Consider the following 27,240-nt stretch of genomic DNA (forward strand, 5'->3'; position numbering starts at 1 on the left):
AAAAGACTTAGTAGTGCCAATTCTAAGTTACTGAAGATGAATTCTTTTTATGCCAAATATCCTGAAAAGTACAAGTAGACACTTGAAGAGTATTTATTTTTTTTCCATACAATCTCATGGCCATACACAGGAGCCAAAGTGAATTTATAAAAGCTTTAATCTCCCTTAATGCAGTCCTGTCATCAGTAGCTTGTTCCAAAGATGTAACATCTGAGGTAGGTTTCTGCCCAGCACGGTTAAAAGTTTGCCACTAAAACTGTTCTTCAGCAGTTTTTTTTTTTTCCTGCCAGAATACAAATTCTTTTCCTTCAAAACTGCTTTGTGGATAAAACCAGTAATCTTTCCATCCAAGCCACTTATTTACTTCATAAGAAGTTGAGAAAACTGCACAAGACTTAAATTCACTGTTTTTGAAAGTCACTTGGAGTACTACAACAGGTGTAGTTAAAAATTTTATTTGCCAGAGAACAAGCCATCTGGTTACACCTTTCTGATGCAAGATTAAAAGTATCTTAGAGTTTACTTTTGAAATAGACTGCACTGACTAAATATGGTGCTTACCTTACTGTTCTGTGGCAGCAAGCAAGTGGATTTTACAAACCTTTTCCTATTGTTCTGGTTTGAGCTAACGTAGAAGCAGTTTTCTAACACCTTAGCTAAGCCTCACCCAAGTACTTACTTTTCTGAAAGTTAACTGCATGTTTTTCAGCGTTTTCCTCTGGAACGGATAACATGGGGCACTGGTATACAGAAAGGACATTGCTTATACTTATTCCTATATAAACCAAGGCCATTCTCAAGTTGATGGAATGCCATGAGTGAAAGGGGCCATTAAGGGTCACACCTGCAGTGAGATATGAGAGGTGACCTAAAACTGACCAGAGTATTCTATCCCATGTAAGTCATACTCCATACAAAACTGAGTGATCACTATGGTCAAGTTCCCCTCTTTGATGGCCAGCATCCAGTGAGGACCTCATCTGTCTTTTTGCCCCAGACCTGTGCTCCTGAATCCAGTACCCTCTGCCACCGAGTCCACCCAGGGACCTTTCTCCCCATGCCTGCTCTGCAGCACCTGTGGCTACATATGATGTAGTGATCATCAGGGAAGAACTTCTGTATATTCATATATATTCTATTATTTTCATCTTAATATTATTCTTACTGTTTTCATTAAAGCTATTTTAGTTTCCAACCCACAAGTCTTTCCCTCATTTCCATTTTCCTGGATGGAGGATTTGAAGATCACAAGTGCTCACATTTAGCTGCCAATCAAGCCAGGCCAGGGCTAAATCTTGACACCTGTACAACACTACACTTAGCGGAATCAATACTTAACCCTGTTACTATACACAAGTTCTGTATTACTAAGGAAGGCTTATTCAAAAACATTTAATGTGTATACGTTGGAGCTAATTTCACAACTCCTGCTTCTGTTTTGACATTCAAACCTGAGCTGAGAAGACAGACAAATACTAGTACTTAACTATACTTTTTTCCAGGAAAGTTGAAGATCTACTTTTCATGGAGAAATGAAAAGTTTTTGCTCCTTAGTCTACTTAACTGTGCCATCTAGTTATCATCCACTATTAAATGTAAGGCAAAAAGAATTGTATTACATTTTTATTGGTAGTAAAAAAACCCAAACAACAAAATGTAGAATATCCTGGGAACTAAGGCACAAGGACAGAATATTTTACCTAAATTTAAAAAACTTACTGAAGTGTACATGCAAATTCGATGTTGCCCTAAGGCTCCCAATGCTGTCCCAGGAAGTTCGTCTTTGCATTACGATTTGTTCCTTCTCTGTCAACTGACTCTCCAAGCAAAGAGCCAGCAAGCCAAAATGCTGACACAATTTCTCCTTCTATGATTGATATACGTACACACAGCATAGTATGTGTACTTGACTCCTATTTGAACAAATCAAGGCTTTCTCCAGCTGATAGTTAAAGCTTTCCAAGAAGACATAAACAAGAATTATGGAAAACCCTTTCAAATATCTGAAAGATAACCACTCAGATTTCAATCATGATCTATTTGAAAACTTTTTGATTATGATTTCTAATGGAAAAGGCAGCAATTACTATTTTCATTCCAGAAAGGTTACGACACTACTTATTTCATACGTTCAAAATCACTATTTGTGTTCATCCACATGCAAGTTACTCAGTCACATCTTTCTTGCCACTTGTTCAAAAGTTGGTGAGCAGTTACCTGGACTTTCTATCTCCGCTTCTTCCAAATCCTTGTTTAATAGATTTGACATTTCTAGAGAGTTCAACTCTTCCAGTGAACTCTCTTTTTCCTCCTCTTGATTGTGAAAGTTCTCCTCATCCTCTGACTCTGAGTCCGATTTCCCCGATTCAAGGAAGATCTGACCTGCTACTACTCGAGTTCCTGTGGAATGGTCCTTTACCTGGTCCTCTGCAGATAAAGTCTGAAGGAAAGCAGCCACATAATTTAAAGGATTAAAATCTGAACAGCAGCAGCTGGCAAAAAAAAATATAAAATTACTATTTAAAGATATGATTAATAAACATACTAAGTTTGAACAGCAGCATCAAAGTAACCTGAGCTACCTCTATGAGCTCTCATTGACTCTATTTTTTTCAGTTCTTTGAAAAAAAAAAAATTGCAATGACATAACACACACCAGGGAACTACAAGCCTGTCAGCTTGACCTCAGTACCAGGAAGATTATGGAATCGTTCGTCTTGATCGTACTTACCAAGCATGTACAGGCTAACCAGGGAATCAGACCCAGCCAGCATGGGTTCATGAAAGGCAGGTCCTGCTTGATGAACCTGATCTCCTTCTATGACCAGGTGACTCATCTAGTGGGTGAGGTAAAGGCTGTGGATGTTAATCCACCTGGACTTCAGTAAAGCCTTTGAAACTGTTTCCCACAGCATCCTCCTAGAGAAGCTGGCGGCTTGTGGCTTAGACAGGGGTACTCTTCACTGGATGAAAAACTGTCTGGATGGCCCAACCCAGAGTTGTGATGAGCCAGTCACAAGCAGTGTTCCCCAGGGCTCTGTGTTGAGGCCAGTCTTGTTTAACAGATTTATTGAAGGGCCAAGGTCAATGGTATAAGGTTCAACAAAGTCAGGTGACGGATCCTGCACTTGGCCTGCAACAACCCCATGCAATGCTACAGGTGTGGGGAAGAGCAGCTGGAAAGCTGCCTGATGGAAAAGGGCCTGGAGGTATTCCTTGATAGCCGGCTGAATGTGAGCTGGCTGTATGCCCAAGTGGCCAAGAAGGTTGACACTGTCATGGCTTGTATGAGAAATAGGGTGGCCAGCAGGACTGGGGAAGGGATTATCTCTCTGTACTCAGCACTGGTGAAGCTGCACCTTGAATATCACGTTCAGTTTTGAGCCCCTCACTACAAGAAAGCCATTGAGGTGCTGCAGTGTGTCCAGAGAAGGGCAATGAAACTAGTGAAGGGTCTGGAGCACAAGCAGCTGAAGGAACTGGGGTTGTATAGCCTGGGGAAGGCTGACGGGAGACCTTATTGCTCTCTACAACTACCTGAAAGGAGTCTGTAGCAAGGTGGGTGTTGGTCTCTTCAACCAAATAATCATGACTAAGAAGAGAAGAAATGGCCTCAAGTTGCATCAAGGGAGGTTTAGATAGGGTATTAGGAATAATTTCTTTACTGAACGAGTGGTCAAGCATTAGAATAGGCTCACAGGGAAGTAATGGAATCAACATCCCTGGAAGGGTTTAAAAAACATGTAGACGTGGCACTTCAGGACATCATTTAGTAGGCATGGTGATGTTAGGCTGACAGTTAGACTTGATGACTTTAAGGGTCTTTTCCAACCTTAATTCTGTGATTCTATGATTAATTCTTCTGATGCACAAAAGAAATTAATGAGCCAGCAAGAGCTACAGAACAGTTTAAAACAGGAATCAAACCATAGTTATGAATTTCAGACCTTTGCTCTCACTCCACAAGAAAAACAGAATGATTAGAAACTTATTTCCGCACCTTTGACTCCAGCGATTCATCTTGATTTCCATCTTCATCTAGAAGAGATGTTATAAGTCAGTAAAAAGCTTTTCCAGGGGTAATTTTCTCAAAAGTAGAAGTAAGTTTATCTATAATATTGTACTATGGTTCTGAAATATTCTAATTTACTAAGTTTACAAATGTACTCCTGAAAGACCTTGTTAGTATTTTCAGAAAGAATCAAATGCTTTACAGATGATCCTCTTCCTTAAATTATGCCAAGACATCTGTATGTGGATGTTTATTTTTTTTTTTAAGAAAAACAACACCAAATCAGTCATCTAGATTACCACACAGTCTGAAGTGTTCCAGTCCAACTAAACTACTTAAAAAGGTATGTATCAAGTGAAAAATTTAAGGGTTTTAGTCATTAAATCAGCTTCTGTATAAACAGCAACAGCAACCAAAAAGTTATATTAATACCACCTTGCTTATAATAAAACATGGTTCTTTATAGAATACCAATTAATTTTGCCTCACCAGGATATTCAAACCTTTATATAGAGGTCTGTCTTCAGAACTGTGAGAAATTAGTTTGCCTTTAAGGCAGGTCTCAAAAGCTGCAAGCCTTGTTGAACTTGAGTATTTCTTAACTGAATGGGCTAGCATTTATTTGATTAGAAAGACTGGGAAGAGAAGAAATGGTAAAGAAAAAAGGCTTTTAGGCAGAGATTTGAAGGAACAGACGCGAAATGAGGGAAATGATAATGAGAAAAAATATTTATGACAGTTTTACCATTGTTTTGCAGAACTTGTGTTGCCTATTCTCTTAGTTCTTTAAACTTAAATAGGCTACTCGCTATGCTTCGAACAACTTGGCTGGACGATTATCTCAACTGAAAGCCTCTAAAATTATCACAGTCGAAATGCTACTGTTCCCAGTCATCAATATCTGATACCACCTCATTTAGGTAAACACTCCCTCCTCACATTTGAAAGAAGATGCTACAGGCCTCCCTCTCAACTTAAAATGGAATAAAAACTCAAAATATAAATAGATGACTAAGCAAAGCTGCCACTGACTCCTACTACATTTAGAAGTTTCCCCCTTCTGATGAAACTCAGGGTGTGTAATGCCCAACAGCAGCTGTAAGATGTTGACAGGCTGGTGACCTGCATTATGACTAGAAAATGTAACTAAACCGATAGAAATTAGTGTCCCATACCTGAGATACACCACTCAGTGCATTGTGGTTTTCTATTAAGGACTACCTGCACAAATACTGAATGACAATAAAACTCTCCAAAAGCTTATAGAACTCCGCTTACTTTCTGTAAGCAGTTGATATCAAACAAAACTTGCATACTTTTCATCTTCATGCAAGTAAAGTGTCTTACCCACGACACATCATCTCTAAAGTGACAAATGTGACACTTTATCGGATTCACACTTTGAAGACTATAACAGAGCAACTGTGGGTTTCTGCAATTAAAGGGCTGATCTTGGAAGCCAGATTCCAGAAAGCGATTTCCACACTGTTACTTGAAGTATAACTTTTGATTAGAGCAAGCAAGTAAAAAGAAGGGAATCAATTTTAAACTGTAACAGTATAATAAAAACCAAGAAAAAATGCTAAAACTTCTAAGTGAAGCTGCAAAAATAAGGTGACAAGACGTTTGACAGTACAACTGAGACAACTGTCTGTTGAGCATACTGAGGAGGATGTAAAGCTCAAGAAGTCCGACTACCAGCAGTCACAAGATTAAAAAGGACACAGAACAGTCAGCGTGGGTAAGCAGCCGCACCCACCCTACAGGTCCAAAACTGAAAGCATGTAGAGCCCTCCAGAATAACCAATGGGAACAGAAAAGAGCACTCCAGATCAAACAGACCCTGCAAGTAGCAACCAAAACACCATAACAACAAACACCAACTTGGAAAAAAAGCACTGAAAGAGACAAAAAAACCAAGGCTAACTGCATTTTTGGCAGAGAACACAGTGCTTATTACCTTGAAGAATCTAACAGATAAGGCCGATTGCAGAAAATGATAAGAAGTTCTACCACTGAACTTCAACACTTCAGATCACCATACAAAAGTTGTTTTTTTAATACAGTAAAGGTACATATACATTTAGGATCCCATCTGCTCCTTTCCATTTTGAAACTGTGAGACGAATTTGAATTGACTACATTTCCCACAAATTACGTTCTACTATCCTAAATAATTTTGACCTAAAACCAAATGCCACCTGTACAACTTCAAACTCCAGAGCTTGTCAAGAAATTCACACATGCATCAGGAGTGCAGGAAAACTAAAACAGGGTTAACCTACTCAGCAGCTTGCATGTAGCTATCAATACATACAAAGCACTTCTACAGTAATGGTTAGTGCAGTAACAAACACTATGTTATTTTTAACAGCTATACCAGCTAGTTCTGTCTGCTCAAAATCAGCCCACATGCCTGACAGAACTACATGATTCTAACTTTTTGGTCAAGAATTTACTAACCAATTTCAATTTGTGGAAGGTTGACTTTACAACAAAAGAACACACCATGTCAAATATAAATAGGCTATACTATCCATGCACACATATCAAAGAACTTCTTACTCTAACTTCATACGCAAAGCAACATGTTTAGTAAATTGAAGGGCCAGAAACATCTGAACAACATAAGGTAGAGCTCATTAAATGTTTGCTTTTCTCTCTTGAATGTAAATAATGCTATTTCAATTCTATTGCATCATTTAAATTCTCTCTGAAGGAACCAACTTTGTTATTTAGCAGTTGTACTTGAATAATTGTTTTCAAAACAGTGGTTCCAAAACAGCATTAAAGCAACAACAAAATATTAATTTAACTGTTCTTAGCTCTGGGACTTCCTTCTGTGTTAGGCAGATGAGGTTGCAGTGATGACTGATCATGTTACTAGAGAAGGAATCACTTACAGCCTTGTTAGTTCACAGAACTGCTGACCAATATGCACCCACTGCTCATAAAAGTTTGTTTACTTCTAAGAAACAGGTAAAAAAACAGTTCTGAAAGTGTTAATGAAAGGTCATGGTTTGACCTAAGAACAGCTTATTAGTCAAGGCTCAACTACTGAACAAACTCACAGATGTTTGTGCACCTGCTTCAGAGATTAAAGCTGATAGTTTAGTTTGTATTTCCACAGTTAAATAAAAAAAAAAAAAAACCTGACCTTTTTTTTTTTAATTTGGGTCTGTTACAAGGCTGCCTAATTCTAGAAACCCTTTCTAAAAGGCCTATTGGAAACTAATCCTACCATTTACTAAACAAATTAGGGAGATGTAATCATATACTAAAAGGAAAAAGTAGGCAAAAATACTTATGTCCAAAATGGGCAGCTGACAACGTTGTACAGAATGCTTCACTTACAAATGATCTGTAGACACTGCTGGCTGCTCACATGCCCAGCTAGGACTTTAGAGCACTCCATACAGTAAACACTTGTTTCAACTACTTCCTATACAATTAAAATCACCTTTAAAATGCATTCATTTTTTCCTCAATTAGAAAGAACAGCTTTCTATCAGTCTATTTAAATATATCAAAAGTGCTCTGGCAGCCTATACTAGTTGAAAAGATCCTACCATATGCTGGATAAAGAGCCTATCGTTTTGAGAGATTTACCATTTTCAAGAGAGCACTATGGAGAGAGGGGTAGAAACAAGAAAAGCTCTGCACTGCGGTTCAGCAAGAAGAATGGCTTTAGGTTGAAGGAACCCAACAATTTCAAAGTTTCACTGTATTAGAAGAACAACTCAAGCAACAGCCTACAAAACTAAAGGACTGTTGTGACCAGACAAGAAGAACTATTCATTCCAGTGCTAGAATGGTTGCTCACCTTCAGGAAATATCCAAAAACTCAGAAAGCAAGCAGGTGGCTTCCCTAAGCTCTGACAAATGCTGTAACTGATCATTGTACTTAGTTTCCTTCCAGATTTTGCCAAGCTCTTCAAGCTTCAAACACCATCACAACAAAGCACCTAGTAAGAGTTTGCATGCTGTAGACCAGTGATCTCCAAAGTTGGGTATGTACACCCCAGGGGGTGCACTAGCCAATCCACTGAGGGTGCAGAAGAAAAATACTTTTTGTACCTTTTATTAATAAAGCTTTGCTTAGTATAGTGCTTATTTCACCTCTATCTCATTCTTTTTTCATTTCTGGGTTTTTTTTGTGCCTGTTTTATGATGTAAATAATATGTTAATATAGTAGTACATATATTTATTTTTTAGTAAGTTAAACATTGAAGGAACATGCTCAAATTTTTTTTACTGAGGGGGTGCATGAAAAAAAATGTTTGGCAACAACTGCTATAAAGCATCCATCAGAAATTTTCTGTGGTATTTTCAGTTATTCCTTTCAATGCTCTTTTTTGCGCAAGTGAGTAGTTAGACTTGGAAAGAGAATGCAAACCCTGTTTATCCTATTCTCACGGGAAAAATGGAAATCTTATGAAAAAAATTACCTCGGACTGTTTTTCATCAGTTTTTCAATTGTTAAATTCAGCACAGAAACAGACGCCATAGCATAGATGTTATTCCCATTACACAAACCTCTAAAGCATGCAGTAAGTTAAGCAAAATCTTTAAGAGACATCTATTCAGCATGACTAATTTCAAAGTTTCTATGGCAGCAAGTAAATTGTTCCAAGCTGCAATCTGTGCAGCATATTCATGTTAGGGCAACTACAAGATTAAGATATAGGTCAACCCTCACCCTGAATGCAAATCTTTCTTCCAGTCTCCTTGCAATTGCTGGCTAACTATTTACAAAAGTTACTCTGCAGCAGTTCCTCTGTAGGAACTGAGATTCCCTATCTGACAACAAGGCAATAAGTTTAAGGAACGTTTTTCAGTTAGGTAAGTAAAATCAGAAGAGTCACGGAAAGCCACTGAGCTTGGTCTTTTGAGAGACTAGGTACAGAAGTTTCCTAGAAGTATATGACTGTGCTCATTCGTCCTACCAGTTAGTGACACGGTATGAAAACCTCTGCCTATAAATGAAGTTAGCCATGAAAGGTGCAGGACAGTCAAGAGGAAGAATCACTTCCTTTCTTCAGGCAAAATGACAGAACTTGTACCTTAGTCTGCAAACAAAACGAAAAAAACCCAAGAATCAAGTAAAACCAGCAATCAGAAAGAAACAAGACAAGGTTTTTTTTCAATAATAGAAGGCCATTGCTGCTGTGATAAGCAGAAGATAGCTTCATCTGGCACACACACAGTTATCATTTTTTAGCTGCTTTTGCCAATTCTCCATGGACTCCTTGATTATCTTACCCCAGTCTCCAATGTTCAACTTTGGCATAATATGTATTAACATCACATCTTTAAAAGAACAGCACCCATTTCTTTAGGCCCGAATCTTCTTACATTCACCTCAAATTTTCAATAAATTGCTTTAAGCAACGTCATAAATTTACAGTCATACATGACTACAGAATTAGGGTTTAAACATATTTAAATGGCTCACTACCAAAATAAAATCCTCATTAAGAATACCTTCTGAAGTCAGGAAATTTAATACTTCAGCAATTTTTACTGATCCTTCCTAAAATCCCTCGTCCCTTCAATGTACTCACATTCTAAATGACTGTTTCTAGACCAGACATTAGGAACAAACAAGTACTCAAGGAAGCATGTAATATGGTCTCTAGGCTTGTATCAGACTCTACTGGAGAGAGTGGTACTGTCACTATAGGAAATGAAAACACTGATGAAGTACGGATGACTTATTTTCTTTCAGAACGATTCTTGACAAAAGTTGGAGCAAGAAATGTCTCCCTGTTATAACCTGCTACCAAAAGCTGGACTTTAAATACCCTCTGCTAATTAATTCTGGACATTAACTAACAGTTTTACCTCAGAGTAGCTATTTAAATTTGGAAACAGCTCCTAATCATTCATATACTGTACCGTGTACTTTCTTCAGCCTACTAAACACATTGGTTTTAAAGACTGAATTAAGCTAAACATTCACAAACACAACTTTGTGACAGTGGAAAAACAGTCAAGACCGAAGAGATGTGCGCTACCAGAACCACAGATGCAGATCCAAACAGCCTTACTTTTGTCACCTAAATTCCACATACGCAACAGATAGTTCATATGACACAAAGAGTCTAATCTCAACTTTGTGTATATAAAGAAAAAATAGTTATCAGCAAGAACACAACATTCAAAGTCTGGGCATAGATCTCTCTGGCTTCACAGAACTTGTATGTATCTTTTCTACACCCTGGGGAGTACCCTGCTGGCTTATAACATTACCTATGAAGACCATATAACTGTGCTTGACGTTTAGGCTGAACTGCAGTAACATAACTTTAAATTTCAAGTTCCTACTGCATACACGAGAACGAACCCCAAACCACAGAACTTACCTCTAGAGAAAATGTTAAGTTACTTTCATGAAATATCACTGACAGCCTAAAAGCACATCCCCAGCAGCACTGTATAAGGCTGTTTATTAAAGCCTGGCTTTAAGAACACTATATAAATTAAATGCATATTTCCCCCCACACCTGCCCATGATGAGAAAGGTGTGGGAGTAGAAACCCCAGGAAAGGAAGCAGATGACAACGAAAGTGAAACACACAAAATCCAAGCTGTAGAACAACAAAAGCAGAGAAAAAGTATTGTAGTGACGTTATACAGGACCCAGAAACGCCCTATACATATCCACATGAGAAAACTTCTGATAATAGAGCTAGCATCGGCTCCTCAGGCAAGGAAAGGCGTATAAGGAAGGAAAAGAGTCTCATTTGGGTTTCAAGCAGAGGAAGTGTTACAAAGCAGGCTCCTGACGCGCTGCTTAAAGGCAAGGGCCAGGCCAAACAACGCGTTCAGCCTCACCAGACCTCCGGGACAGCGAGGCCCGGCCAGCAGGCACAGGGCGAGCCCGAACGAACCCGGGTCCCTGCCCTCCGCCGCCTCGGCGAGGCCGGAGCTGCCCCCACGCACCCCAAGGCCCCACCGAGGACAGAGGCCCCCCCCCGGCTCCCTCCCCGCCCTCCGCAGCGAGGCCGCCGCGGAGCTGGGGCCCAGCGGGGAGCCCCGGTACCAACCGGCCGCGGCCAGCCCTCCGGCCCAGAGCGCCGCCAGGCACAGCAGCAGCCCGAGGCGCGCCCGCCGCCCCATCGCGCCGCGGGGCTCCGACTGCCGCCCGCCGCCCCGGGCCACGGCTGGCTCTACACGGCCCGCTCCGATTGGCTCGCGGGGGGAACCGCCCGCCGGCCGCGCCCTCGCCTCGACCAATGCGAGCGCGGCTCCAAGGCACGTGACCTGCCCAGCGCCAGCCACGCCATTGAGCCCTCCCCGTGCCCCCCCCCCCCGCCATTGGCCGAGGAGTCCGCGCCTACAGCGCCCGCCGTGCCCCGCGAGGGGGCGGGCGGTGGCCCAGCTCAGCGCCGCCCTGCCGCGGAAGGGCTGAGCCGGGGAGAGTGGGGCGCGGGCTGCAACGGGCCCACAGGCCGCCTGGTGGGGGCGGGAGCGCCGGGGGGGAGGTGGGGAGTGAAAACTGGCGGCGACGAGGGACCCTTCGTCGCGGGTGGGGGGGGTTGGCACAGAACGGCGCAAGGCGGAGCTGTGGGTTCAGCCTCTCTTCTGGGGCGACTGGAAAGAGTTATTTTAATAAAGGCTAAAGTAAGGGTAGTTTGAAATAAGGCTAAAGGTTTATTTTGATTTATTTAATCTACTTTTACTTAATTTAATTTACTAAGTCTTCTTTTTATCCTCTGGCAATAGATTTCTACGTCAACTTCCTCCCCCCCCCCCCCCCCCCCCCCCAGTCGGAAACGGTACGTAACTTTAAACAACATTAAGTTGCTTATAAAAGCCCCATTTGCTTATAGAAGCCCTGTTTCTAACAACTGAACACGCTCTCTTGATTAAGTGTACGGAGAGTCTGATGCCGTGAAAAGCCAGACTCAATAATCAATGCCGATTTGATTAAGTGAGGTACCCTTTAGTGCGGGCATGCAGGGCATGGCTCCACCTAATGTGCGTGCAACTTCTAGCACAGTTCACGAAAGCAATATACAGTCAAAGCATACATATTCATCACTTTCCCTGGAACAGGTGTGTCTACTATAATTAGTTCCCGGAATTTATTTGCATAAGTTTCCTCCCCTTGGCGCAGGTGCTCTGCCCTCTGGACGTCTTGGGCTGGGGGCTTCTGGAGGAAGGCTCGCAGTCTTCTTCACGGTGTATTTTTCAACTCTCCTTCTTGCACATGCTCTTAGACTCTTTGGGCACCTCTTCAAGGTTGCCTGTGGTCCTAGCTGGTTCTTCTTCCTCTTATCGTTGCATTAGTCCTTGTTATCTGGCTTAATTAGATAGAGTCACATACTTCACCAACTGCAGCTTTGTTAAAATTCCTTATGTAAGCTTAAGTACCCAGGTGAAGGCTAGCTAAAAGTTACTGTTCAATATAATCCAATATTTTAGTTCTAAAATCACAAAAACTATATGTAATATTCAAACTTAGACTAGGTTAGTAACTTAGAACAAATAATGTCTTCCTTGAAGTAGCAGTAAATTAAATATCTACCTAAAGCACATAGAACTTGAAGGACGTAGTGAGTTGAACTTTCCTTCAGAGGGGTGTCAGCTCTGGGAAGGAACCGAGGATTGTGGGACACAACTTTTTTGTAAGAATCACATTTTGTAGGTCAGTTAAAAAGCAACTATAGGGCTTTTTGCCGGCTGGGACTGTGCCTGCAGGCAAGGGGATGCCTGTACTGCTTCAGTTAGGAGGCTTCTGAGTAGCATGTGAGAGCCTTGGATAGATTTAGTAAGTAATTAGGAGAATACTAAACAACTATAACAGTGTCCATCAACTTAGGCAAAACCAAGCTGCACTATGATGTGGGAGCACTATTCTTCCAGTACAAGCCTGAAGGGGTTTCACCAGAGCTCTTCCCAGTGCTTAGATCAGGCATAAGTTTAACCTCTGGTGTGCTAAGTAGAACAGTTATAAAGTCTGCCTGTTTGTAATAATTGCTCCCTGGAGCAGAGGTGGGCAGCTTGGGGGTATCAGGGATGGGGGTGTGCCATCAGTGCCCATGTTCCCTTGAATGAGGTGTGTCAGGTGTTGGAGTGAGCTGCCCAGAGACCTTGTGGTGGTTCCAGTGCTGGAGGTAGGTGCTGAAGACTCTAGTGAACAAATCCCTTCTCAGCCTGATCTAATCAGCCCTCCTGTGGGCAAGAGTTGGACTAGGTGACCTCTGGAGGTCGCTTCTAACCAACTTTATTCTACCACTAAAGCTGGGGGAGTGATTAAGATAAATGGAGGAGCAACAGGAAAAATATAATGGAAGGAGATTTTTTTTTTTCTGAATTAATTAATCACCTTTGAGACAAAAAAAATCAGAATAGTATTTCAGACTGAGTTAGTTCCAATTAATTTAGTATAGGCTGTACTCCAAGAGTGGTAAATTTATTGCTGCCTTTCTATTTCTATGTGCAGCAGCCATGAAATTCCCATTACTTTCCTTAATCAGTTTTGCATTTTCTTCTATAAAGCTTTGAATGGAAGCTTAGGTATTTTTGCTGCATTCCTCCTCTCTGTTCTATGCCAAAATGTGGTGGTCTTATGCACCAGTCCCAAGTGACCAGGCAAATAGTAAAGGCTCAAGTTGCATCTTTTGTGCTTTAGGTACAGTTAGATTAGATAGAACTTTGAGAAACTAAACCTAAATTTTCGCAAGGTGTTTGAACTGAACCTGTTTAAATACTGCCTAGTACTTGCGTGGCGTGATTAATGTTAATCATTCTCTAGGATAATGGAAGCGTGTGAGTTAAGTTTTGAGTAACTTGGGAGATATGCATGATAACTTTTGGAGTATTTCTCATACTCTCTTGCTTGTCTTCTCTCTAGTTTGATCACACAGCTTTCTCCTTTGTAGTGACACTGCTTTTTACTTTGTGGAAACTTGTATGACTTTTTTTTTTTATCATAAAGCTGCAGAAGTGGGAGAAGTATGAAGCTCGGTGTGTTGTGAAGAGCAATTTCCCAAGAATTGTGCTTGCAGAATATTCCTATAACGTTTTTTTTGAGCTTGCTTGAAAAAAATAGAGGAGCAAACTTCAGCCGCCTTTCAGAAAAGACTTCTGTCCCAAAATACTCTCATGGATTTTCCTGACAAAAAATGACACAAAAACATTCCTTTTTTTTTTTTTTTTGAGTGCAAAGCATATAGTTTTAGACTAGTTTTCATGGGGTTTAGTGATATTTTTTGCTTTTTTTTTGCAGTCAAGGAACAAGAAGGATGTATCTTTAAGAGCTGTCAGCCAGTCTTGACCAGTAACAAATCATAGAGGTTAATCAGCCAACACTGTGATCTACCAGCATCCATGCAGACAGAAATGGAGATAAATCAGTCACTTTTCTCCTCCCAAGCTGGTATAGCTTGAAACTCATTAGTGGAAACATCAGCCCTTGCTCCCTAGCTTCCCAGATGTTAGTTTGGTGCAAAAAACAGTTGCTGTTTCTGTCACTGAAAACTGTGACACTTATTTTGGATTAAAATTTTATTTAACTGTGTTCATGTAGTGTACTACTTTAAAGTGCCAAATTCACTCACTTATGCTAATGGTTTTGGTTTCTTTACTCTTTTTTATATTATGCTGTTAAATTAAGGTTTAAAATTGAGCAATTTTGTTGTATGAGTTCAAGAGGGGGTGTAACCAGCAAAGATGCAAGCAATATCAACTAAATATTTGGCTAGGAAGAGCATACAGCTTGATATTGGTTCCAAAAATTTCGTAATAGAAACAAGAGCCTTGAAGATGAGGAAGGCTATGGGTGTCCTTCTGTGATAGACCACAACCAGTTGAGGGCTGGTACTGAAGCAGACCCATGCAAAACAACTCGAGAGGTTGCAGTAAAACTAAATGTTGACCAACAATTATTTGATGTTTGCACCAAATCGGAAAATCAAAAAAGCTCAACAAATGGGTGTCATATGAGTTGAATGAAAATCAAGAAAATTACCTTTATGAAATCTGCTCTGTGCTGCTTTTGTGCACCAAAACTGATTCATTTCTTGATCACGTTGTGATGCAATGAAAAGCAGCAAGTGGAATTATCCACTGCAACTTCTTGAATCCTGGTGAAACCATCACGGCAGAGAAGTATTGCCAGGAAATCGACAAAATACACCAAGACCTGCAACATTTACATCCAACATTGATCAATCAAAAAGGACCAGTTCTTCTCCATGACAACTCCTGACTGCATGTCTGGCAAATAACTCCGCAGAAGCTGCATGAACTGGGCTATGAAACTACTTCAGCCAGCCCCCTCTCCTACCAATTACTGTATTTTCAAGCATCTTGACAAGTTCTTGCAAGAGGTTTTCTGCAACTAAGCATCAGCTCAAAACACCTTTAGAGATTTCATCAGTTGCAGGACTCCAGAATGCTATGCCATTGGAATAGACATATTCTTGTTGGCAAAAATGTGTATATTCTAATGGTTTGGGTTTTTTGATTAATAAATTTTATTCCGAAGGTGTTATATTGCTTTAAAAATGGCAACTATTTTTGCACCAGCCTAGTATATTCATATTCACAGATTGCTCTAATATCCATGCCTAGAACCCTTGGCCTCTCATACTTACCAGGCAGTCTGGCTTGATGTTCAGAAGCAAAAGAGATTCACGCACTCATGCACTGTTCTCACATACACCCCATGCTCAGGTATCCCTCCAGTATTAGATTGCCAGGTGGTATCTTGATGTCCATGCATGGACCCTGTGCTCCTTACCTGGTTACTGACTCAGACCTGGAGTCTTTTCCAGATAAAAGTCTTCTACTTCCTAGCTAGTCCAGTTTAAGATTTGCTAGTAAATTTGTGGATGTGTATACATGCATGCACACATATACACACAAATTCCCTGGGGAAATATAAACAGTCTGGTCTCTTCAACTGCTGGCACTTAGACCTATGGGCCCTGAGAGCCACGGTCCTTGCTCCAGTTGCTGGTGTTTAGGCCCCATCAGCACACCCCCGACTCTCAGCTGGTTGCACCAAGGTCTTGGTTGTAATCTAGTCTCTATTGTTGGCACTTGGTTCCTCAGGCCTGATGACCCATGCTGCTGGCAATTTGACATTGTAGGACTCACGTAAGATAGAGTGAGATTACAAAAGTAAAGTCAATAATAGGATTTAATAATAACATAGGATACACTGTATTGATCAGATGTAGGGCTCAGGCAAGTGTCCCATGTTTGTTCCTCCGTCTATGCATCCTTATTCCTCCCTTTGTCACTTCCCATAAAGATCCATAAAGATGCATAACCCAGCAAGTTCTTTTTATTACTCCCTGGTTTTGGTACACTCCCACAAGCCTCCTCAAACATCCCATCATAGTCCCGAAAATCTTCATTCCCATTCACCCTCCTGCTGAAGACTTCTGGTCTTTATACAGTCTTGTTAACATTTGTGTGTCTGTTTACCTTATCACTTTTGGTTTTGCTTGTTACTTCTATTACACTAAGTAGCCCTTCACAGGTAGCTTAATGAACCAGTTGTTCTTACATTCTATATACTCTTACAGTGGCACAGAGAAAAATACTCATTTGTTCAAGGTCCTGAAATCGGGCTGCTTTTTGGTTTGGTTCTAGTTTTGCCTCTGCTATTGAGTTACTGCTATCACTTCGTTTTTTTACTGATCTTTTTCCCATGGGAAGAGCTCCAGTTATCTTCGGTGAGATTTCCTGTAGGATGTAATGAAACCTGAGTATTGCATGCTTACCAGAGTTGTAATGTTACAGTCCCAGGGGCATGAATTGCTCACTTGTATAGATTTCTTATGTCTCTGAATTGTGCTGAGAGCTTCAGGTCTCTGCCTAGTGTAGAAACCTTCAGAGAAGGACAATTGATGTGCTTGCACAAAAAAATAGTATTATCCAGTTGGCTGTATGCTCAAGGTCCCGTCTTTAGATGTCAATGAATGGCAAACACAAATGAGTTTGCAGTGTGTTACAGCATAACAAGTGCCAGCCTACTTTAGAGACAGAGACTTAAGGCTGATCTCTGTACAAGTCTGGTGAAAACATAGCATTTATATTTTAAAAAACATTTTAATTATTGAATTAATGCTTTGTAAAATCAGTAGAATTCTATACCAGCCCCTAAATTTCAGAAGCTGGATGAAATGAGGAAAATAGTTCTATTTAGCAGAAATATAATCTAACAGTTAAGGGTCTATAATTGGAAATTGCAAGAGATTATCTGTTTCCTTTCTGTACCACTGCACAAACGTGAATTTAGGAATACCAGGTTGTCTGTGACTTGATTTCTAGAGAGGTGTCTCATGGGTTGCAGTGCAGATGCAGAAGGAAATTGAAACTAATGCTGTCTGCAACCTAACAATTCCATATCATCACACTACTTGCACTTATGGATGTAGTGCTGTCACTTATATTAAGGGCAATTTCTAGAGTAACCTGCATTACTCTGAAGCAAGAAAACTCAAAGGGACTGAAAGTCTTCAAGATAAAATAGGACAAGATATCTACTACAGCATGGAGATGGCTTCAGGAGTAAGTGGGACCTGGTTGTGATGTTTTCCATTCTAACTTGAGTCCTGTTCTTGAAACTCTGTGCTGACTGCAGGCTCAGGAGAGCTCTGGTTAGTAGTCGGGTGAGCAGGTAAAGATGCGGCAGGATATTATTTAAGGGAATAGGCTTGAGTATTAACTAGGAAACATCTCCAGAGCTGGGTGGGGCACAAAGCTAGATGAAGAAGAGCGTATCACTGAGAATGTCATGTTTTGCTATATTGACTGTCCCCTACCCTTCTGTAAACTCTTGGATATCTAATTTGTCTTTACATTATGGAAACACATTTCTGGGGCTTTTTCAGAGTTAGCTCATAAGTTTACTTGCTTACTATTCATAACGCTTTGCTTAGAAAATTTCTGTCGTTCAGCTGGAAAAGCAGAAAACAATCACAAGGTTTAAACTATCAATCATAAATAAACAATCTTAGTACTCGTGCAGGGTATAATTTATTCTGAAAAATGATTCAACAAACACTTGCAAATAATTAACATGCTTAGGGGAGTAATTTTTTTCTGAGGTTATTTGGGAACAGGAAATGGAAAAAAACTTGTCAGCTGTTTATCTTTGGATACAGTTATGTAGAAATAACTTACATCTGAAAGAACCTAAGACTTCATAAAATAAGAGGTCAATATTCAGGATAAATGTCAGCCCACCCAAGACTGTTTGAAGCACCTCAGAGAACTAACTCAAGATGTAAAATATAGGACTGTAGAAGATTGACTGAGGTGTATGAGCTGAGCTCTGCTCCTCAGGAGTGGAATAGCAGCACAAGTTTGGCCAAGAGATATTTAGAAGAGTTTTGAGGAGGACTTCCCCATTGCAGGATTAGGCTCTTCTCATGCCTTGATTCTGCTACTGCAGTGAGGTGGTGTAACTAGACGTGTACCCATGGGACAGAATAGGCCACTGGACCTTGAAGAAGGCAAGGTGAAAGTCATTGGTTGCTGGCTAGATGCGCAGCGATATTTCATTGCTTCCAGAAAAGCCTGCACTAGCAGTGGAACATAGTAATTTTACTTATTGCTGTGTGCCAGCTCATAAAATTTTGGACCTTGTTAAAGGACATACAGGTGTCACAAATAGCTTTAGAGTTATGTTGCTCAGGTTAAGGTGTCACCAGTTGGAGATAAGACAGGTTATTCATTTCTTGCTCCAGGAAGCTGAGCTTGCCTGCAGACTCAACAGGGTAAGCATCTATCAATTCATGCAATAGAGAGACAGATGATTCTCACAGTCAGGAGGAGGACAAACTACACATCATTTTTTTTCCCTCTAGTGTGATAGTGAGTTTTAAATGTTTGGTGTATCAATCTTCTCTGAGTTGATAATGTTCTCTCAGGATAGTTGCATTGGTGATCAGCTTGCTTCTTCTGTCGTGAACTTCTTTTTGTCTGCAAAGATGCTCTGTAACCTACAGCACATAAACCAGTTTTGATGGAGTCCTGCATTTATGTTACCATAAATACAGCTTCAGTACTCTCAGCTATAAACTGACTAGATTAGAGATCCAACTATCCATTTGTTGTGCAGGAGAAACATTACACTTTAGGTTGAAGAACAATTTTCACTTCAGCAGAAAGCTGTCTGCTGCTGCTTCTGTCACACGCGTCACTTTAAGATTAGTGACTGGGCATGTTTCTGCAGCAGTGCATATTCTAAACATTGAAGTAAATTCTTAACAATTTAAAGAAACTCGCGTGGGGCGTGAATTGGATTTGTCCTGGATTATAGGGAGGGTCCTCTCTGCTGCAGGTTTCACTTGTTTTTCCCCCGCCCCCCCACCAGCGGCTCAGGACGCCCTTGGCCGCCAGGGGGCGCTGTCGCCTCGGCTCCGCGCTGCCCGCTCGGGCGGCCGCTGCCACCGGCGGGCTGCTGGGCCGGGGGGGCTGCAGTGATCCTCACCTAAAGTTCTGAGTTTCTGGCATTTTTGAGGAGTTTGCACTGTCGACTCATCAAGTGGATCTCATTTTGAGTTGCTTAAAACATTTTGAACACTACTGCTGTTAAAGATTGTGGAGTGAATCATAGAATCACCAGGTTGGAAAACCTCTTGGATCGTGAGTCCAACCATTCCTATCTGCCACTAAGCCATGTCCCTGAGCACCTCGTCTACCTGTCTTTTAAATACCTCCGGGGATGGTGACTCAACCACCTCCCTGGGCAGCCTCTGCCTCTGCCTGATGACTCTTTCTGGGCAAAATTTTTTCCTCATGTCCAGCCTGAACCTCCCCTGGTGCAGCCTGAGGCCATTCCCCCTTGTCCTGTCCCCTGTCACTTGGGAGAAGAGCCCAGCTCCCTCCTCTCCACAACCTCCTTTGAGGTAGTTGCAGAGAGCAGTGAGGTCTCCCCTCAGCCTCTTCTTCTCAAGGCTAAACAACCCCAGTTCCCTCCGCTGCTCCTCATAAGACTTGTTCTCCAGCCCCCTCAGCAGCTTCGTTGCTCTTCTCTGAAAGGGCCGATTATGAGTTGATGGGTAACCTCGTTAGATCAGAAGCCTTTATCCTTCATTTCAGTCTGACTTGCAGATCAAGAAGCTTTTAACTTCATAATCAGACAGTGGTCAAACTACTGAACAGAGATACCCATTTCTTCCTAAGTCTTCCTCATGAGCAGACTGCCGTTACTTACAAGTAGCTTAAAGCAAGGGTAGAGCTGCCTGCATTGTGTTAAGTGGTACACAATTAGAGCATCATAAACCTAGAATTCATACCTAGTTTATATACTTCATAGGAAATTGCAAAATTACCTGTTTGTTCCATTCTTCATTTGTGGGTGTATGTAAGTATATAAATATCTATATATATGTATGTAAACCCAGCAAATATTTAGTCCAAGATTAGCAATAGTGATACTTAGAATAAGGTATGTGGCCACGCAGGTTTCTATGACATCCATGGACTAGTCATATAGACCACAGTTTCCAAAAGTAGGCTCCTGTAATTCTTAGCCTAGCCAATGGATAGATTCCTTAAAAATTGTTTTGACATTCAAAGGTTACAAGTACCCTCAGTGCTCAGTGTGAATATGATCATCTGACTATGGGACACCTAATTTGCAAATGTCAGTTACATCAGTCTCCCCATTTGTAGAATAGAAATATTAAGTAGGTTAAGATTAATGCATTTCAAAGAGACTTGTGATCCTTGAGTAATCTCGTGGAAATATAATTATTATAAAATATCTCATGCATTAAAAATCTCTTTTAACTTCAAAAATTAGATGTTGCTGTCAAACAACTTTCCTGCTTTATGTTATTTGTACTTTTGGCTAAGAAAAAAGAAGTAAGATACCTGACTTTGTAAAACAGAATATTGTTTCTGTGAATTAGAAGTAGCAGACTTTGCTCATCTGTGTTAGGGCTGCTGAAGTTCTTAATTTGAGATGAAATTAGTGAGACAGATTTTTCCAGAACAGAAAACATCAGTTTAGAAAGCATTGTGACAATTAGCATTGTGCCAATGAAAGCATGCACCTTGGAGGTTTAGTAATGAGATATAGTACCTTTTAATTAGAGTTTACTCGTTTGAATACATCTCAGTATAATTTACTCCTTTGCTATAATTCAGCCTAGTGAAATGAGTCTTGGGTGAGTGTAACTGTATTTTTAATTATTTACCACCACAGTTTTCTTGTTTCTCTGTATATATTACCAACAGTAATTTTCTTAACTTTTCTAAACAGACAATAAAATGTTAATATTAAAAGCATCTTTCTAGCTGATAGCAGGGTAGCTAAAGAACTGAACATTTATTGGAAATTGATAGTCTTGTTCAGATAGCTGGTATCTTTAGTATAGAGTTAATGCAGGCAGGTTTATCTTGTAAGAACATGGGTTGATCTTCTAAAGCAAAATTTGAACTCTGAACTCTTAGGCCATTTAAATAATGTTCTGGAAATGCATGGCATCACTTGTATGTTAAAAAAAAGAAGTGTGAATGCTTCACTGGGTCAGATCTTATGAAAAGAAGGCCATTATTGAGAAAATCTTTATTAGATCTGAAACAAATACAGAGTACAGTGTTGGGTGTGTGTGTGTGCTTGTTTTTTTGTTTTTTTGTTTTTTTTTTTTTCTGTTCAGGAGATCCACAGTGTCTGATGACTGAAAACCTTCTAATTCAGAGATAACACAATCCTTCTTGAAACTCTTCCGGTTGTCTATTTTTAATCTTCTACTATTTGGTGGACCATTTATCTTGTCTGTTCTCCAATGCCAAATTACAGCAACTCTTTCTTTTCTATTTTGGCATCTAGGACTTGAAAAATATTTAGACCTTGTTTTTTACTTTGTATCTTTAGCTTTATCTGTCTTACAGAAAGCAGAGAAGTATGGCATTATGAAGCAGTCCAATTAGCACATAATACCCAGTTTTATTAAGGAGCATTATGTCTAACTGTTTGTATACTGTATGCAGAATTGTATTAACGCAGAGAATCAGTCTTAATGGGAAAGTTATATATTTTCATTGGGACACATTCGGGGGGGGGGGGGGGGGGGGGGGGGGGGGGGGGGGGGGGGAAGCCCAAATTCTAGTGCAGTCAGTGATTTGCATGATGTTTTGGAAGCCTGAAATGCAACTTGTGTGTTACTAGTTTTGAATATATACATCTTGCATTCTAGTGGCTTATATATGTACTATGTCTGTACTAGAGCTGAATTTAAGGATGCTTACTGGGATCATGACTTAGTATTACTCAGCTTCTGGGTTCAGGTAGCTCTAATCTAGAAATACAACTAAACAGAATCTGTTTTTTGTTCTACTTGTCCAGTCCAGATAAGAACATTTTGAAGCTTTCCATTACTATTTTCAGAGTTTTGTGTGGTTATATGAGTCACTCCCTATTAGCAGGTTTTTTCTATCCTGTGTCCTGTCATATTGTATCAGTTACTTTTTGTTACATAAGCTATAATAGTACAAAATAGATTCTTTTAACATGTACTGAAAGTTAAGCAAGACACATTAACTGTCAACATGTTGGCATGTATGAGTGCTTTGTAACATTATTGCAAAAAGGAATTGGGTGAACAGATTATACTCTTCCTTTCTGCATTTTTCCAGCATGAGACACTGGTCCCATCGTCCCAACTGAAATCAGTGATGAATAGATCAAAATAGGATGCAGAAAGTACATTTTTTCCCATTGTTAGATGAGAAAATTACAAGCACAAAAAAGTCAGATAGAGCAGTTTTCAAGAATCTCTTTGTATTTTTTTCAATATTCTGTGGAATTGCAACATTGATGTTATCAAAAAGAATGTCCAAAGCCCATTCTATCACCTATGCATTGCTTTTCCTTTTATTTTTCAAACTGACAAAAGACTACCTTAAGCCATGCCAACAGCAGTAATATGAACTTGCTAATTTGAATTAAGGAAGGCCAAGGTATGTCTAGTGCCTAGTACAGAGCTACCAACCTAGCTAGCTCTGGTAGCACAGTTATTCTAGGTCAGCAGCATGGAGCCTTACGTCAGTAATTTTCTGCAACTTCCTGAGAGATTAAGCTAGTCTTTGCTGAGCTCCAAGTGCATCTGGTAGTTTACTACAGATATTAGAGTTAGACCCAACATGAGTTATTTTGTTCAACGCTTTGAAAACACATAACTGCCTATTCTTTTCAGTAGCCGCTGTAGTGAAAAATTCTAGATTCAGGCAGATCTGCAGGCTTGGAACAAGTGTCTTAGCAAATTTATCTTCAGTTTCTCTCAGTTTTATATCATCTCACATGATTCTTCTCTCCCTACTTAGGCAAATGTGCCTTGGAGAAACAAAGAAGTCTACAATGTGAAATACTTTCAGAAATTTAGTAGCATGCTTCTGAAAAAGGCAATTGTGTTGATTCAGTTGGGTATTTGAGGTTGTAAAGGAAAATGCCACGCTCTTTTATCATCCATTGGTTTCATTAAGAATTGATTGATCTGACATCACATGACTAGGAACTGGAAAAAACCTTAATATTTCTCCATTTCTTTTCCATCAGTTTTCAAATATTGCAGGGCATAACCCCTGATGGCTTTGTTTTTTTAAAAATGTAAGTATTTCAACCGCTGCAGCTTAATATGAGTAAATGGAGCGTGCATGTGAACTACGATGGATGTACATCAAATTACCTGCCTCATACATGATGTCACCATGCTATGATCATGAGAGCTGTGTGAGTTCTTAAATCAAATCACATTTAGAAAAGTAGTTGTATGATTCTGTTGCCCTTACACCTGCCTTTTCAAAAGATAAATCTCAGATTTAGAGAGGAAATGGTTTATGTGCATTCTGGTTAAGCTTTTATGAGATGCTATCTCAGCAAACAAGAAACTGAATTTCAAAGAGTAGAGGAAAGGAACAAAGCAGATATGACAAAAAGAATTAATTATACTTGTGTCTCAGGCTGTCCACTAAATTTCTTTTCTTCCTGTGTGCTGGAGAAATGGGTAAAACATTGTTGACTAACCTTACAGTAAAACATCGTAGCTACATGTACTTCACATCAATTGTGAAGGGTACAGAAAGAGCAGTGTTTTTATGCTAAGGTTTGCGGAGAAATAACCCCAGTCCTGTAGTTGCCAAGGCAGAACTTTAAGAAGTTTGTTGTTCCACATGAGGGAGTTTAGACGATACAGCTAAGCAGCGGAGACCCACCAGCTGACTTGCCTGAGCAGTTACAGTGCTATCATTGTGAGCCCTCAATACTTAGGCCAGCACTTGAACTGATGTGGACTAGAAGGAAATACTTGTCTGCATAATTACAAATTGCAAACGTCTATAAAAATGACATGGTCTTTGTGGATAGTTTGAATAGTGAAAGAGCTACATTTGGAGACTAAATTATTTATTGTGACTTGCTTTCCCAGCTCCTCTGGTAAGTGATCTCATACATCACTGTTCAGTGCTTTCTCAAATAAAACAAAACAATCTGGCACTGTGCCACTGCCTCACTTCCATTCACATGCTAGTTTACCACTAGCATGGATCTTTCCTCAGAAAAATGTGGAAGGGCAGTACTTTATATTCTTTCCCCTTCCTTCTCTTATTTTGAGTCAAGTACTCCTGCACTACAGTGACCATAAAACTTTTTTAGTATAAAATTAGTATAATTGAAAAATGTCAATGCAGCCTTTCTTTGAAGAGTTGCATCAAGAAAAGTACTTCTTCTACCATTTGGTTTTTTTTTTTTGTTTGTTTGGTTTTTTTTTCTTTAGTAATTCCAGCCATGAGTTTATTTTGTCATTGTTTTTCATCTGATAAGGAAATTTCACAGGTTAATTGTGAGACTATGGGTAGGAATGTTTAAAGTAGTTTCTAATTTCTGAAAATATGTGTGATGTTGCTGAGATCTCCTGAAGCAATCACTCTGCACTACCATTCTCGAAAAATGCAGTTATTGTGGTTTTGCAAACCCAAACAGTTGAACAGTCAGAAGACAAGGGCTGTTTGAAGGGGGACTGTGATAGGTTGAATAGGCTCATAGTGCTCATGGGCTGGAGGGCAATAAGGATTTGTATAGATAGAAATGACTAGATGGACGCTTACACACCTGAATTTGTCCAAGTTATTACAAATATGTAAAACCTGCATCAACTATTCAAGTAATCTGCTCAGTCTAGTCATCAGCAGATATCTGAGTGATTTGGGCAGATAGGGCTTATACTACGTTGAAGTAGGTCAGCGTGAGCATTATGTCTAATAATCTTGTCTATGTATTGACTTGAATGCAAAACAAAAAGCGTGATTTGTTTCAGTGGGAATTTGCGGTATAGTTAGGGAAGAATATAAGTCCTTTGCTGAATCAGGGCCAATAGAAAATATTGCTAAGGATTAAACATCAGTTGACTACAATAAAAATAGTTCTGTTAATTTGAATCTTTTTCATATATGCTTATTGTAATTTTGTATTTTGTGTTGCATCTAAATGGTAACACAGTAGTGAAGGTCCAAGAAATTAAGTGGTTAACTTAGTGCAGGATGCAGGACAATTCACAAAGGTTACTGTGGAGTGTAATTTGTCTGGAGAATTATACGCTTTTCTCTTCAGCTCTTTAAAATTTGTGATCTGTGGAGTGCTGAATCCAAATGAATGGTGAAATGTTTTAGACTAGGGAATAGCCTCCCAAAGAAGGGAGGAGAAGCTTCGTCCACTGGGGTGTTTACAGCCATGCAGTGAAAGCCTATTATTGTTCTTAAAGCAGGGATTATTCTGTAATTCAGGCACAAGGAAGTAATTCTGAACCTGGCACGAGGGGATCACAGGAAGGAGTGGGAGGAAATAATCCAGATTTTCTTTAATTTGATTCGTGAGATACTGTTTATTTTTTTTGAGATAATTATAAAAGCCTTCCCATTCTTCTTTTAAGGCAAGGGGAGCAGACCCTGCTCACCAAAGACTAGACTTTGTTGAGGCAATTTAATTTCCCTTTTAGTCAGGGTGTTTGACCACACTGAGAAAGAAATCAATAAATGAGATCTGTTGTGTGAGGTGTTTGCATGATTATGAGAAATACTACCCGAGGGAAACCTACCATGTTCATATGGTCAGCTAGAGAATGGGGATGCTCTATTACTGGCTGGGGGGAACAGAATACCTGAAGTGAAGTATTAGTTTCCAAATTTGAACCATTTGAAGAGCAATTCTTCTGAGTTCCCTTGGACATGATTTTGTAAAGTATTTTCATGAGGGTTCAAAAAGTGTGCCAGTCCTTCCCTTCTAATTTTTAAGTGAGGATGGAAATATTTTAGGGTGATACGGTTGTTGAGATCGACAGAACTAACCCAGATTGTGATACTTGGTGAAAGTGTCCAACCTTTATAACAAGACATAAACTAAGAAATATAAATTAAGGCTTTTTTTTTTTTTTTTTTTTTATGTGTTCTTCTGCCTTTGAGCTCACTATCTAGAGGCTGATCACTTTTGATACTTTCACTTTCCAGATTTTGTCATGTGGTTTGGTATTGAGCATTGATACTATGCAACAGCGTTTTCTTATCACAGTCCAGCCATTACTCTACTGTCTGATCTGTCCTCTACAAAGGCAAAAAGGAATAATTTCTAGCAGGATTATTTTGTCTTGGTGGATATGCCCAAACACTGGAAGCCCTATGGAGAAGGAATTGTCAAATGCACAAATACAAAGTGGGAATTAACTGGCCAGAAAACAATTCCGGTAAAGGAGTTTGTAAACAGTCTACAGGTGTAAATATTAGTCACCATTCACATAACTTGATGAGTACTTTCAATGCCAAGATGCAGTCTTAATTTGTGTTGATTTTCCAGATAGCTTGCAAGATTATTATCTGCCATTAGTGCTTTACTTGTTGCCTTACCTTTCTGTAAGCTGTGTGGGCCATCCTCTCCACCTGTTGGCATACCAGGCCTGCACAAATGTATTGCCTGATTTATTCATCCTTGGCTGCTTAGAGTAATACCATACAGGGAAGAGTGCTCACCTTCAAAGATTGACTATTTCCTGTGTCTGACTCCTTGGTCCAAAAAAACCAAAGCAGCATAACTACTTTAGGAAGATTTATGACTTCTTGTGGTCCTCAGTAGTCAGTCTACAGTCAAGCTATCTGCTAGGTGCAGACAATCTGGGAGAGTTGTAAAGTCTTATTTTCTAGGTCCTGGCTGTGAAAATCTGCACAAGTTCTATAAAGGTGCTTAGTGAGATTTCGGTTAAGGTGA

At 40.0% G+C, this 27,240-nt stretch overlaps 1 protein-coding gene across 1 annotated transcript in view; it reads right to left on the reverse strand.

The window, feature by feature from the left end:
- Positions 1 to 11,202, reverse strand: part of SEL1L (SEL1L adaptor subunit of ERAD E3 ubiquitin ligase) — a 39,110-nt gene extending 27,908 nt beyond the window's left edge. The window contains 3 exon segments of the mRNA XM_054067767.1: positions 2,218 to 2,440; positions 4,001 to 4,038; positions 11,063 to 11,202. Coding sequence (XP_053923742.1) covers positions 2,218 to 2,440; positions 4,001 to 4,038; positions 11,063 to 11,135 — 334 coding nt within the window. The 5' untranslated portion in view covers positions 11,136 to 11,202.
- Between the last annotated feature and the right edge of the window lie 16,038 nt (positions 11,203 to 27,240).

This window comes from Cuculus canorus, chromosome 5 (genome assembly GCF_017976375.1).
Source record: "Cuculus canorus isolate bCucCan1 chromosome 5, bCucCan1.pri, whole genome shotgun sequence".
Taxonomy (NCBI): domain Eukaryota; kingdom Metazoa; phylum Chordata; class Aves; order Cuculiformes; family Cuculidae; genus Cuculus; species Cuculus canorus.